Genomic DNA, 14565 nt, shown 5'->3' on the forward strand with positions numbered 1-14565 from the left:
ATGTTTCTCACTCTTTTTATTTTCTACTTTATTTATTATTTATTTGCTTGAGGACAATAATGAAAAATTATGATCATTTCATGAAATTCTTTAAAATTAAATATTTTTATAAGATATTCTTATTTTTAATTTTTAATTGATTTTGACTGATCCAACTCGAATCATAAGGTTTGAGTTGGGTTTTTTTTTTTTTTTGAATGGATCTGACTCTGTTTGGTTCACGGTTTAGGGTTTTCATTAGTTTTAGGGTTTTTTTTTTTTTAAAAAAAAAAAATGAAAGAAATTTAGTATTATATTTGGTAAAATAAAATATTAATTTTTTTTAAAGAGTATTATTGAAACTTTTGAAAATTGATAGTCTCTTTTTGCTTACAACTAGTTATTCTACCGGACCAAGTTCTTTTAATTGATTAATCTCCATGGTATCCTACTTGAACTCCTAACAAAAACCACGTTACCAACGGGTACGAGGATTCAAAAGATGGGGATGAATTCAATTCAACCTAACTAACTTAGTACCATTATTTGATGAGTTGGGTTAATGGTAATTAATGTTCCAAACTTGAGGGATGGTAGAATTTAATTTGTGGGTAAAAAACAGGTCCTCTGCAACCTGTTTGGAGTTTATCATATGTCACATAGCCAAAAGATGCGTATTCTTCTCCTCATATGTTTCTTGAATCTGAGTAACGATGATGAATTAGGTATATAATTTTGATATAAATTATTGAAATGGGAGCAGATAACGTGCCTTATGAATCATTGTGAAGCATAGAATTTATAGCTTTCTGCAGAGATCCAGTAAGCGCATATCGGTCACCTACTTCCCTTTCTTTTCTCTTAATATTCTTACTTCACATGCCCTTTCTCTCTCTACCTTTCTCTCTCCTATGTTCCAGTTTCAGAGATGTCGGATTTCTTTTCTAGTGTTTAATCATGAGCTGCCATTGGAGCTGCAGAGTTCTTGCTCTGCTTCTTCTTCTTCTTCTTCTTCAATGTTGTTGTGATGGCTTGAATTCTGATGGAGTTTTCTTGCTTTCCTTTAAGTATGGCGTTTTGGACGACCCTCTTTTTGTGCTTCAGAACTGGAATTACTCCGATGACACGCCGTGTTCATGGCGGGGTGTCACCTGCGGCGGTGATGGTGCTACGGTTACAGCTTTATCGCTACCCAATTCTCTGCTTATGGGCTCTGTTTCATCTGATCTGGGTTTGATTCAAAGCCTTCAATTTGTTGATCTTTCGAACAATTCCTTTAATGGGTCTCTTCCTTTGTCTCTGTTCAACAATTCCATGCTTCGGTTTCTTGATTTGTCGGAGAATTTGATTTCCGATGAGGTTCCGGCGGCGGTGAGTCGACTTGGGAATCTGCAAGTTCTTAACCTCTCCGGCAATGCTCTGTTCGGGGAGTTTCCGAGTGATCTTGCGAATTTGGGTAATCTCACGGTTATATCTCTTAAGAACAATTACATTTCCGGGGAACTTCCTGGTCGGTTCGGAACGGTTGAGGTTTTAGATCTGTCTACTAATTTGATTAATGGGTCTTTGCCGTTCGATTTTGGTGGCGACAGTTTACGTTACTTCAACATCTCGTATAATAGACTTTCCGGCGAAATCCCGCCGGATTTCGCCCACAAAATCCCAGCCAACGCCACGATTGATCTCTCATTCAATAATTTCACCGGTGAAGTCCCTGTTTCCGACGTGTTCATGAACCAAGAAGCAAACTCCTTTGCCGGAAACCGCCAACTCTGCGGCGAGATAACGAAAACTGCATGCCCAATTCCTTCGTCGCCGGCGTCTCTCCCACCGGCAATCGCCGCCATGCCAATCGACCCAAGTACGCCAGAAACCACCTCGCCGGAAAAAGAGAGCGGAACAGGGCTAAAATCCTCAACTATAGTCGCGATTGTACTCGGCGACGTCGTCGGATTCGCAATTCTGTGCCTCCTCTTCTTCTACGTCTACCACTTGAAGAAAAAAAACAAAACCGACGAAACCCATTTGAAAAACGAATCCAATTTGGCCAAAGACAGCTGGTCCACATCTTCATCGGAATCCAGAGGATTTTCACGATGGTCCTGCCTGAGAAAAAAAGAGTATCCAGAAGAGGGAAATTCCGAGCAGGTTAGTATCGGTTCCATCTCCGGCCGCCGCGACACAACGGAGGAGGGCGGAGAAGGGAACAAAAGGGGAACTTTAGTGACAGTAGACGGCGGAGAGAAAGAGCTGGAACTTGAGACGCTATTGAAAGCGTCGGCGTACATCCTCGGCGCTACCGGATCGAGCATAACGTACAAGGCAGTGCTGGAAGACGGCACTGCATTTGCAGTGCGGAGAATCGGCGACGGCGGAGTTGAAAAGTATAAGGATTTCGAGAATCAAATTCGAGTTGTAGCCAAATTGGTTCATCCAAATTTGGTTCGTGTTCGTGGGTTCTATTGGGGCGTCGATGAGAAGCTCATCATTTATGAGTTCGTTCCCAATGGTAGCCTTGCCAATGCTCGTCACAGTAAGTTTATTTCTCTCTATTACTTAGTTTCATTATCCATTTTGAGCATAATCTCTAGAGGTTTTGTCTAGTAACAATGAAGATGTATTCTTTATAAACTCATGATCATTCCTTAAATTAGCCAATCCTAACTAGACCTAGACCAGACGATCCCGAGTTTCTTAGCGTGTACCCATTAATTTTTTATGGTCATTTGCATTTAGCATTCAGCATTGATAGCAGTGAAGAGCATTGAATTAGAACACGTAAAATGATGTTCATTCTTTTCCTTTTAATTTTGCTCTAGGGAAAGTGGGCTCTTCACCTTGTCATCTTCCATGGGAGGCCCGATTGAGAATAGCAAAAGGAGTAGCCCGTGGCCTTTCTTATCTCCATGACAAGAAGCACGTCCATGCCAACTTAAGACCTACCAACATTCTTTTGGGCTACGATATGGAGCCCAAGATAGGCGACTTGGGTCTCGACAAGGTCTTATTCGGCGATTCGACTTACAAAACGGGTAGCTCCACTCGAAACTTCGGGAGTAAGAGGTCAACTGCATCTCGTGATAGCTTCCAAGACTTCGTTACTGGACCTAGCCCTGGACCAAGTCCAAGTCCTAGCTCGATCAGTGGAGTGTCACCATACTTAGCACCAGAATCGCTTCGGAGCTTGAAGCCTACTCCAAAGTGGGATGTGTACTCTTTTGGAGTGATACTACTGGAGCTACTAACTGGAAAGATCATTGTGTTGGATGAGTTGGGTCAAGGGCTTGAGCTTGCAGTCCACGATAAAAGTCGAGCTTTAAGAATGGCTGACATGGCGATTCGAGCTGACGTGGAGGGGAGAAAAGATGCATTATTATCATTCTTTAAATTAGGTTATACTTGTGCATCTCCAACCCCACAAAAGAGACCATCCATGAAGGAAGCCTTACAGGTTTTGGAGAAATTTCCAACTATATCCACGTCATCACACTATTATGGTCTCTAGACGATTAAAAACAAGTGAAAATAATGTTGACTATGTTCCATGTTTATAATTGTGCCTACTATGATTTGATGTTTTTTTTTTTTTTTATTAGATTAGCCTTTGTTATGTGAACTTATGACCCACTCATTTTTTAGTTAAATCACATTTTTGTTCCTATCCTAGTTTGTCTATCGTCTCGATTTTTTTCTGATGTGACAAATGTGTTCGTTTCAATAATGACATTGTAAAGAAATGAGCTTTGTTTCGGTAATTCGAACATTTAATAGATTAAGTTATTTGAAGATATAATACAAATATGATTATAATAGAAATGTTTTTAAATATTCGTTTTATTTTATTTTATTTTATTGTTAATTGATTTTGAAATTGATCGAAAAGAATTGACAATTTTGAGAAAGAAAATAATAAAATAAGACGGGGAAAGACGAATGGTTTGAGAATTGGGAGATAATAATGGGAATTTCAAGAACATCCAACCACTCTTTACTACTGTGGGAGATGTAACAAAAGGAATCAATCATTTTAATTTATGTATTAAACTAAGTGATGACATTGGATGATGTTTCAGTTTCTAGCTGTATAAAATGTTATTAAAATATAATACCATTTACTTGTGGGAGGTTTCAAAGTTCTATACATGGCACGAGGGTGCACTCATTTTTCTCAATTCCTTTAAATACGTACGTTTATGTCTCGAGTTGAGTTGAGTTTTTAGGTCTAAAATTATCGACCCAATACGAGAACTAGCTCAGCACACAAAAAACGGTAGACACAGGCCAACATGCAACTTGCGTACTTGACCTGAGCTGCTCTAGTCACCCAAGTTCCCTTCTCGTAAAGAGCAAGTGTTGAGCTAGTAACCAAACAACTTTGTGTGTGGCTTAACTTGGCGGCTTATTCGGCTTGGTATAGGGCATTTTCTACAGTTTCCTACGTTTTATACCCTTTCGGAGCTGTTTTTCATTTCATTGGAGGCGTTTAACGTAAGTTTAACCCTAAATTGCTCAAATTAAGTTATTTTAAGTTAGAAATTTGAATTAAGGGATACTTTTAACTAAGTATGCTCATGTCGTATCTTGATATGATATCGTGGAAAATATAGGCTAAAGTCAACGATAGAGAGCACCTTAAATCAGCTTTAGGATTATTGAGTGACTTCGTTTCAGGCCAACCAAGTAAGAGACTCTATTAACGGTTCGATTGGAAGAATTGTCTTATGTATGATGACATGTGGCCCGTGGCCCGTGCATTTGTCATATGCTTGAATGTTATATTATATTACAGTATGTTATGTGATGTTATGCTAGGATAGTTATGTTATACTATAGATGTTAGGCTAGGATATGCTATGTTATACTATGTGATGTTATGTTATGATATGATATGTTATGCTATACAATCATGTTATGTTATGTGGTATTAGGCTATGATATGCCTTGTTATGCAATGTTATGTGGTGTTACACCATGACAAGCGTGTTATGTCATGATCATGCCATGATGTATAAAAGTGATATGAAATTTGGACGAGTATGATGCAAAATTGTAACAACTCAAGCCCACCACTAGGAGATATTGTCTGCTTTAGCTCGTTACGTATCACCGTCAACCTCACGGTTTTTAAACGCGTCTACTAGGGAGGGATTTCCACACCCTTATAAGGAACGCTTCGTTCTCCTCTCCAACCAATGTAGGATCTCACAATAAACCTCCATAGAAAATGCCATGGAAGCTAAGCTATGTAATAAGAAATGCACAGGGATTATGTAAGCATGATTCGCACACTTATTATGTTAGAGACGTTAGAGGTTTGTTTTGTATCACTTATTATGCTATGACTATAAGCTATGGGGACCTCATGCATGTTTTATATGACACATGCAATGGGATACTTCTCCACTATGACATGTACATGTACAATATGATAGATGATTTATGACATTATGTTTTCCGTGATATATTGATGGCCCTTTCCCTATGTGATGTTCAGCAAAGAGTCCATTAGCGAGTGTTGGTCTGATAAGCCAGACCTAGGCAGTGTTCAAGCCCGCCTGGTGGACCCAAGCTCGCAAATGTGAGTCATGTGTAGAGAAGTACTACACATCCAATCTTGCCCGGATGGAAAAGCTGCCTAAGGCCGTGATATGCTACGATAAAAGGATAGGTCCCCCCATGTTATATGTGTTTGCATTCCCTGGCCTCAGTAGTGGGATCACTTATTGAGTATTTCTTAAAATACTTAAGTCATGTGCTACTCTTACATTTCAGGTAAAGGTAAGACACCTTCGTATGGATGACGACATCACATTGGAGACCATAGAATTGGTACTAGTGTAGCTGGATTTTTATTTTGCTTATTAGTCTTAGGTTAGTATATGACATTGATTTATTTCCTAGTTTTCGTTAATTTGTTTATTTTTCGTTTCTTAAATGCTGTTGTTTTGATTTAAGGGTTTAGGGTCAGGTCATGCATAAGGTAATGACTTTTTTATAGTACAAAAATAGGGTCTTTACACTAGAGGAAATGAAGTTACTACCTATACAAATAAAGTGCCTTTTTTTCGTTAGCTCAATCATAAGAACTTCATAGTTAAGTGTGTTTTGCTTAGAAAAATTCTTTGTTAAGTGACCTCTTGGAAATTAAGATGCATATGAGTGAATTATAAACGAAGGGTAAGTAATATAACCATGTCGCAGGGGAATGTCGGGGCCATCAGGTGTCGAATGTGTCAGTCCATAGAGAATACCTTTTAGAAGTGATAAGTAAGTAACGTAACCATGTCGCAAGGGATGTATGAAAATGTCAGAGACCATCAGGTGTTGATATGTGGGGGCTAATATTAACTTTTGGAAGCGAGGAGTAAGTAACATAATCATGTTGCAGAAAAATGTCTGGACCATCAAGTATCGAATCCAAATTCCGAATACTAATCTAAATCCCAAACATGGGTCGTTATGTTTCTTGTCCAGTTATAGTGCTTTAGAAAGAAGAGAAAAGTTTGCAGAGCCAAGCACTCAATGGCTACATAACGACCTCAATTCCGTAGTTGCACGAAATTGAAATGTTACATAGTTTTGTAGTTGTTAGAGTATGAGTTGTCAAGTAAAAGCAAAAAGCTTTAACTGTCTAATCAGTCTCTCAATCCAATTTTACGTTCTTAAACTTTCAATTTTGCATCAAATAGATCTTTAATCTTTTGTAACTCATCATGGGTTGACTACATAATTATCAAAAAGGTAATATAAACGAGAACATAATTATCAAAAAGGTAATATAAACGAGAAAGAGTGGATGGTATAATGAAAAATTTCCTCAAGAACCAAAGATAATAGAGGCGAATGGTTGTTTTATGATTATTGTTGACGTGCACACAAGGTAAGTCCAATTTGATTTAAGATATGGGCCGAAATGTTAACAAAAGTTTTGAAGAAACAAAAACATATGGCTAATATTTCAAAGTGTGGGACCAAATTTAGGATGATGGTATTGAAGATATCACTAGGCCATTCTTGTCGTTCGCCATAATTTATGGGTCACAGAACTTCATTATGTGGTGATTCAAACCAACAAAATAGCCACTGAATTTGACCCAAAAGTTTTAGTCTTTAATCTTAAAATGTTTTGACAGAGATATGGAGAGAGAGAGAGAGAGAGAGAGAGACAAAATTGCTTCATATTACAAGGAAGGATTGAGCTAATTTCCTTGTCTTTTTGTTTGGAATAGAGAAAATCAAGATGAACATGCAAGCAACCAAGGTATCTCTCGTACTTTTCAAAAATTATCGTGTTTCAATCCTTTTATTCATTGCATGGCTTGGTATTTCAGTTTTTTCGGTTTGAATCTATCACCTTGGACATGTTAAGTATGAGTATAAGTGTTAAGAACGAGAAGCTCTGATATCATGTTAAGAATGAGAAACATAAGTGAGATTGAAAGTTCGATTATCATAACTTTTAAATAGAATTCAAACTACAAACTAAATCCTAAACATAAAATTCTAGTAACGCTAGCATATATTGTCTTTCTGGGTTTTTCCTAAAGGCTTTAAGAGCCTTTCACACCCATCTTCACCCTCCTTCGAGGCCCAGCGTACTTACTGGCACACCACCTCGTGTCTACCTTCTTCGGAGAACAGCCACCTCACTAGCACCAAATCCACCCCCCTTCATAACTTAGTGTCCTACTGGCACACTACCTCGTGTCTACCCCTTTAAGGGGAACAGCCTCCTCGCTGGCACATAGTCCGGTGTCTGGCTATAATACCATTTGTAACGGCCCAAACCCATTGCTAGCAGATATTATATTCTTGGACTTTCCCTTTCGGACTTCCTCTCAAGGCTTTAAAACACGTCTGCTAGGAAAAGATTTCTACGCTAAAGGTGTTTCGTTCTCCTCTCCAATCACCCATGTGGGATATCACATTGGGGGTATACTAATAATATGTGAAATGGATTTTCAGGAAGTAGAACGTAGAAATGCACAAGGTGAGTTAATGGAGAAAAAAGTAGAGACAGTAGAGTACCGATCGTCAGCAGGGCAAGGGTTAGAAAAGAAGAACGTGCAGGTTGTCCACCAGGTTCATTCTACGCCGCAAAATTTCGCCACTAGCGGCGGCGTTCTGGCTGGAGCCGCCGCAGCGGTCGCAAACACCCTCCAGTCTGCAAAGGAAGCCATCTCTCGCAAATAAAACCCCCACCACTTGAAGAACATTTCATTTCTATTGCAAATTCTGCTATGTAATCAAATAACAACATATTATAGTTTCTTCTTCGTGGTTTGTGACTATTTTTTATTTTATAATTTATAAAAACAATTGTTTATTAATCTTTTCAAATTTATACATTGGTTCTTTTTAAAAGAACAAAAATATAATAATTTCTTATTGGCCAAAAAACAAGCTCGATTTAATGTAAATAGCAAATTGGAAGTCGAATTTAAACTAAGCAAGTATGAGTTTGCATCTAAGGTCAAGTGGGTTTGTAATGGTCATCAGAGTCGCTTGGACCTTCAAGGCCTCCCGAGAAATTAAGACAGGTGAACTAGGTTCAAACTTCCTCCAGAAAAATTCATGGTAACCCATTAGGAGTTGGATACGATGAGCGCTTACAAGTAAGTTGCTTACCGAGTATTTTTATAGTCACCACTTTCTCCTTTCTTTTTTTAGGTTTTCACAAGTTGTCGATTAAGGTGGGGAGCATTTGAGAGTTACGCGATCATAGTGAGAGTTGTCCCGAAGTGTCAATATTTGTGTTTATATTTGGTCATTTAGAATTTTGAGTAAAGTCGAATTAACCAAAATCAAATAAACACAAAATTACAAAGCCGAATCACGATACACACATTTTCAACGATTGAATTGACGTAAAGTTCTTCAATATTGACTTAGATAGCTTATAGACTAAGGTCAATGCTTGTCTTCTTCCTTTTATGACGCGTAGGAACCATTTACATTTTGTTCTTTCCTATAGGAATGGGTCAACCAAATTATTCCTTTCATATCTTGTCAATCATATCTATTTACTTGAAATATAACTTTTAAATAATAATAATATAATGATAATAATTTTTAATATGTTCGTTAATGTACATACTTCAAACCAAAAGTCGAGACGTTATATTTAAATATCTCGACCCCTTTATATTATTATTTTAAAATTAAAAAAAAAATTAAAATTGGATTAGATTTAAAAATTTTGTAGCATATTATTTATATACATGTATGTATGAACGCTTAGTCCATTGATTTGGATAAAAACTTTTGACTTTCGTATCTAAATTATTTGGAAAGTTCAAAGTTTTACCAATTAAAACGTAATTTGTCATAAATGTCAATGAAATATTCAAATGTAAGGTAAGTCAAATGCCAGCTTAGATGTTTCATAAACTCAATTACCATTTTGAGCATCATAGTGTAGGTGACTTAGAATCACGCTAATGTTCATTCTTTTGGTAAGGATCTTATTTTCCTAACAGGATAGAGACGTTACACATGCATGACATGCTTAATATGTGCGAAAAAGTTTCTGAAAACATTTCATCAATGGAGTTATGGACTTAAATGTTCATGAGAGATTATTTTTAAACAATAATGTTATCAACAATCGTGGAAAAATAAATAACAAGAATTCAACTAAAAATAAAAATAATGTTCCGACCTAATCTAGGGGCTATTAAAACAGACATGAATGTAACTGCCTTAACCCCGGTTCTATGGCCTTCATCGCGACGCCGTCATTCATAAGGGGTGTCATACATTTTACCTAAAAAATAGAAGTAGCACGTGGCTTAAGTATTTTAAAAAATATTCAAAAGTAACTTCACTCTTAGGGTCGAAAAATGCATACACAAGCAAACATGGTAGGACCTATTCTTTCATAAACACATTTCATGGTCTTGATCTCTGCTTTCCATTCGGGGCAAAAATTTGATGTGTAATACTTCTCTAGACATGACCCATGTATGCTTATATGGACCCATAAGGTGGGCGTATAAATACCTCCTGGGTCTGCCCTTCAGCTAGCATACACTCACGCTGTCAAAGCCACGAAGAGAAAGGAGTTTGCATAATATCATAGCATACATACATATTGTAATATACGTGTTCGTACTTACCATAATAAATATCTTGATGCAGGTGACATAAAAATGCATGAGGTCCTATAACTTTAAATCATGACATAAATGTATGATGGAGTTCGTACCCTCGTTCTTTGGCTAAGGGAAGATTGTGAAGAAAATGAAAGAGACTGTTGGCTAAAGGAAAACCAATTGTGTTGGAAAAGGTAAGGTTGTATGTATAGAGTATGGCGAAGGGTGATTTGGAGGTCAAAAGGGTAGAGCCGAAGAGTAATCAATCGGCTCCACTTGTGGCAACCATGGTGACTGCCCTTGCTGCATCAAAGCCAGCAGTGGTGGTGGACAAGAACCGCAAAACATTCAGACGCCATCGAAAAGGAAGGATCAGGTTGTTAAACCGAAATGGCTCTAGTACCATGAGAATATTTGCTGAAACCACCCCATCTAAGGTGTGTGAAAATTCTCTATTTATAATCAAATGAATTATAAGGATGTGGAAATAATAAATAAATAGAAGAAAAAAACAATATATGAAAAGATACTTATGGTAAGAAGGTAAATATCTAGATATTTGTCTATAATAAAATATCAAATATGATTTAGTTTTAAATATCGGGTGAACACGAGACGGTGCGCCAGCAAGGATGCTAGCCCCAAAGGGGGTAGATTGGGGAGTCTCACATCGATTGGAGAGAAGAACGAAACACTTTTTATAAGGGTGTGGAAATCTCTCCCTAGGAGACTGTGTTTTAAAAATCTTGAGGGAAGCTCGAAAGAAAAACCCCAAAGAGGATAATATCTGCTAGCGGTGGGTTTGGGTTATTACATAGAGTCGTAAAATATGAAATATAAAGGACGTTCATACGTCATTCAATTCATCCAACCAAATCAAAAGTAAGGCCAATTACTTGACTAGTCTAAAGCGGAGTTACCATCATTGGATCTAACTTGGATCTGCTCTTCTAAGTCCAATTCCAACTGTGTGGGCCTACAACATTGAGTTAAGGTATAATGTACCATTCAAATCATTCAACGATATCAACAAAATATACTTATGTACGTGGGATGGACACGCAAACTATGCGTGGAATGGGTTGGACATGCGGTCGAGTTCTCCGAACCTACATTGCTTCGAATTCAGATTTGTGGTTTGTAAGAAAGCTTGCCAAGGCTTAGGTTCAGTTTTTAGATTGGATCCAAACTAGTGTATCAATAAATGCACAAATTCGATCTTATATTAAGAGAAATTATAATAAGCGACAAAATGGGTTGATCAAGCTGATAAATTTTAAGTTTTTCTTAAAATTTTTATAAATAATTAAAAAAAAATTTAAAAACTAAAATTAAATCATGAAATTATGCCTCAATTATTGGCTGACATACAAATTTATATATTCATGTTGCAACTTGTTATGCTCATGTGACATTCAAAATCTTGTCCCATTATATATATATATAACCATAAATAATGATAAATAAGTGAGCTTTAAAATAGAGCAAAAAAATAAATTATTATTAGTGGCAGATTCAAAATCAATAATTTACACGTTATAATGTTAAAATCATCAAACATTATAATTTAATAAATAATGTTTTTAATTTTTGGTAAATTTAATGTAAAATGATGGATAAGAACAAGACAACGGAAAGGAAGAGGACAGAAGAAAGTCAACTGAATCATGCTGGCTCGGCTCGGCTCGGCTCGGCTCAGCCTATTCTACCATTATTTTTCCTTTGCCGTAGTTGGGACGTTTGGAAAAGTCCAATCTTTTGACCTAATCACAATCAAATGTCCCATTTTTTATTCTTAGGTTTCATGGTATTTTCCTCCCACATATTTTATTCAAAAATAAATAAATAATATTTTTTCTTTTTTCGATCTTATAATATACTATTAACGACAAAATATTTTAATTTATTATTATAATGACATACGTATTTATTCATTTTTTTAATCAAAATTATGATCCCTCACAGATTTTCTCGAGGTTAATTTTCTTATCGTTCCAACTCGTGTCAGTAAAAAATCAAACTTTTAACCCTTTTGTTAAAAATATATATTTTAACTGATTAATTCAGGTTTACTTTCTAGAAGGAGCGGAGAGGAAATTTGCATGTTATACATAAGTTCTGTATTTATAAACCTAACAAATTAGAACATGAGTCGTGTGACAATATTAGTATTTAATACAATCTTTAAATAATACTAATTTAATAAACTTCAAAGTTTTATTTTCTTATGATATTTATGGTCAATCAATGTTGTAATTCTATAACAAGTTTAGAAGAAAGGGTTTTTAGGTCATTTCACATAAATGGAAAATATAATTAAATAAAGTTTTTTCAAATAATTTTTTTAGCATTTAAGATGATTTATTATGAAGTTTTCTTTTATAAAAAAAATGGTGACAATTCTATTAAAATACCCATAACTTTCTACTATATTTATGAATATCTATCTTTATAGAAGTAATACAATAATTAAAAATATTATCAATAAAAATAATATATATTAATGTATAAATTAATTACGGAGATTCAATGAATGAATTAGGACCACATCTAAATTAGAGGAATTTTGAAGATAAGATCACAATAAGGTGTACATTCATTTTCAGTAGCTCAATCATAGAAATTGATTGACCTTTACATGAGTGAGAATAAAACATGTTGGAATGACCCGTGTTTGTGTTGGTCTGTAGAGATAGTTTTCACTCTTAGAAGGAGTCGGGATATTTATTTTTATTTATTTATTTATTTAAATAAATAAAAAGAGTTCAGTAGTCGGCAGGGCAATGGTCAAATGAGAAGACCATATAGAGAGGATGAATGGAAGTGTTTATTTATTTATTTATTTATTTATTTATTATTATTATTTTTTAATTTTTTTTATTTATATTAATGCGTTAATTCCTCATTCAATCAATTGTATTCCCAATACCCTTTTCTTCTCCGTCCACCTCCTTCCATGGCGGTGGAGCTTCTCTCAGCCTACACCAACGCCCATCTCTCCGCCGCAATGGACCAAGACTCCGCCGTCCATGAAGCCGCCTCCGGTATCCACACCCTCAAAAAGCTCATCTCATTACTCTCCCACTCCCCACCTTCTAACCTCGACTCCGATTGCCAAGCCGTTGCTAACGCCGCCGTCTCCCATTTCAAAAAGGCCATTTCTCTCCTCGGCCACTCCCCTCGTACCGGCCACGCTCGATTCCGCCGCGCCCCTTTAGATTCCTCTCAAATTTACAACGCAACCCCCATTCAGCAAATCCCTCCGCCGCCTCTCGAATCAGCCACCACCATTAATTTCTCTCATTCCTCGTTTCCCGCCGCCGACTCTGAAATTAACCTCCAACACCAACCCTCTTCCTCTTCTTTTCAAATCACTGATCTCTCCAGGGTTTCCTCTGTTGTCTCTAAGCCCTCTTCTGGCTCCAAGAGAAAGTGCGGCTCTGAAAATTTGGGCTCTGGGAAGTGCGGCGAATCCTCCGGTGGTCGATGCCATTGCTCCAAGAAGAGGTACAATTCTAAACTTAAAATCCATTAATTCCTCGGATCTGATACTAACATGTTGAATCATGACATAACATAGCCAAGAACTTTAGATTTCTAGGGTTTTGTATGAATTTCAAGTAGCTATCTGTTTAATCTTCAATGGATATGAACTAAACAAACAAACCCCATGTTTTGTTATGCAATGAATAGCAGAAAAATGAGGTTCAAAAGAGTGGTGAGAGTTCCAGCTATTAGCTCAAAGAACGCTGATATCCCTCCTGATGATTATTCATGGAGGAAGTATGGACAGAAGCCAATAAAGGGTTCTCCATATCCAAGGTAATGATCATAGAACATTCATTAAATTCACTCAAAGTTGCTGAAATTCATCAAGTTCTTGGAGATTAATAATGGGGGGGGTTTGTGATTTGCAGAGGTTACTATAAATGCAGCAGTTTAAGAGGATGCCCTGCTAGAAAACATGTGGAGAGAGCTTCAGATGATCCATCTATGTTAATAGTGACATATGAAGGCGATCATAATCACTCTCAATCAGTGGCAGAGGCCTCAAGTCTCATCCTTGAATCATGGTGAACACAAAGAACAGAATCACAACAAAAAAAAAATCACTCTGTTTTTCTTTTGATTCATACAGAAATAGAAATAGTTATTTGTTTACATCATAGTTCTTAGTTCTTGTGAGAAACTCTCCAAAAATGAATTAATTTTTTAGTTTTGAGCTTAGAAGAAGAAGAGAAATGAAGAAGATCATGGATTTGCTTTCGTTTTTTGTTCTTTTTAGACATATATCTTCGATCACGAGGTCGAAACGTTTCGATTTTCTTTTCGGGTTTGTTCTTTAATATGAACACAGAAAACTTGAGAAGTGGAATTGGTCAATGGCTTGAAGAAACAAATTGGAAGTGGGTTGGGCAGTCTAAGAGAGAAATGAATCTTGTTTTGTTTGGTATTGAAGAAAAGATTGGAACTTTTCAAAGATGAAGAATTT

At 36.5% G+C, this 14565-nt stretch overlaps 3 protein-coding genes across 5 annotated transcripts; all 3 read left to right on the plus strand.

Moving 5' to 3' along the window:
* The first annotated feature begins 628 nt into the window (after positions 1 to 628).
* Positions 629 to 3640, plus strand: LOC111795706 (putative LRR receptor-like serine/threonine-protein kinase At4g37250). Of its 2 annotated transcripts, XM_087123647.1 has the most exons (3): positions 629 to 801; positions 900 to 2512; positions 2799 to 3640. In XM_087123647.1, exons 2-3 carry the CDS (start codon positions 937 to 939, stop codon positions 3482 to 3484), a joined length of 2262 nt encoding a protein of 753 aa, XP_086979773.1. In that variant the 5' UTR covers positions 629 to 801; positions 900 to 936; the 3' UTR covers positions 3485 to 3640. The 2 variants fall into 2 exon arrangements, with proteins under 2 accessions (XP_086979773.1, XP_023534034.2); XM_023678266.2 differs by having other exon boundaries at positions 630 to 2512.
* Positions 3641 to 7089: 3449 nt separating this feature from the next.
* On the plus strand, positions 7090 to 8311 carry LOC111794336 (uncharacterized). The gene is made up of 2 exons (XM_023676290.2): positions 7090 to 7240; positions 7945 to 8311. The coding sequence occupies exons 1-2, from the start codon at positions 7220 to 7222 to the stop codon at positions 8170 to 8172; spliced, it is 249 nt and encodes an 82-aa protein (XP_023532058.1). The 5' UTR covers positions 7090 to 7219; the 3' UTR covers positions 8173 to 8311.
* A 4661-nt stretch (positions 8312 to 12972) lies between these two features.
* On the plus strand, positions 12973 to 14339 carry LOC111794762 (putative WRKY transcription factor 15). Of its 2 annotated transcripts, none has more exons than XM_023676898.2 (3): positions 12973 to 13580; positions 13767 to 13895; positions 13991 to 14339. In XM_023676898.2, the coding sequence occupies exons 1-3, from the start codon at positions 13030 to 13032 to the stop codon at positions 14148 to 14150; spliced, it is 840 nt and encodes a 279-aa protein (XP_023532666.1). In that variant the 5' UTR covers positions 12973 to 13029; the 3' UTR covers positions 14151 to 14339. The 2 variants fall into 2 exon arrangements, with proteins under 2 accessions (XP_023532666.1, XP_023532667.1); XM_023676899.2 differs by having other exon boundaries at positions 13770 to 13895.
* The last annotated feature ends 226 nt before the right edge of the window (positions 14340 to 14565 follow it).

The sequence above is a fragment of the Cucurbita pepo genome, chromosome 5 (genome assembly GCF_057944985.1).
Source record: "Cucurbita pepo subsp. pepo isolate OVF chromosome 5, ASM5794498v1, whole genome shotgun sequence".
In the NCBI taxonomy this organism is placed as follows: Eukaryota; Viridiplantae; Streptophyta; class Magnoliopsida; order Cucurbitales; family Cucurbitaceae; genus Cucurbita; species Cucurbita pepo.

Excerpts from the sequence above, each read along its gene's own strand:
- LOC111795706 (XM_087123647.1), top strand. The coding sequence starts at position 937 with ATGAGCTGCCATTGGAGCTGCAGAGTTCTTGCTCTGCTTCTTCTTCTT. Across the intron at positions 2,513-2,798 it reads CCTTGCCAATGCTCGTCACA|GGAAAGTGGGCTCTTCACCT; the intron begins GTAAGTTTATTT and ends ATTTTGCTCTAG.
- LOC111794336 (XM_023676290.2), top strand. The coding sequence starts at position 7,220 with ATGAACATGCAAGCAACCAAG. Across the intron at positions 7,241-7,944 it reads TGAACATGCAAGCAACCAAG|GAAGTAGAACGTAGAAATGC; the intron begins GTATCTCTCGTA and ends ATGGATTTTCAG.
- LOC111794762 (XM_023676898.2), top strand. The coding sequence starts at position 13,030 with ATGGCGGTGGAGCTTCTCTCAGCCTACACCAACGCCCATCTCTCCGCC. Across the intron at positions 13,581-13,766 it reads TGCCATTGCTCCAAGAAGAG|CAGAAAAATGAGGTTCAAAA; the intron begins GTACAATTCTAA and ends TGCAATGAATAG. Across the intron at positions 13,896-13,990 it reads AAGGGTTCTCCATATCCAAG|AGGTTACTATAAATGCAGCA; the intron begins GTAATGATCATA and ends TGTGATTTGCAG.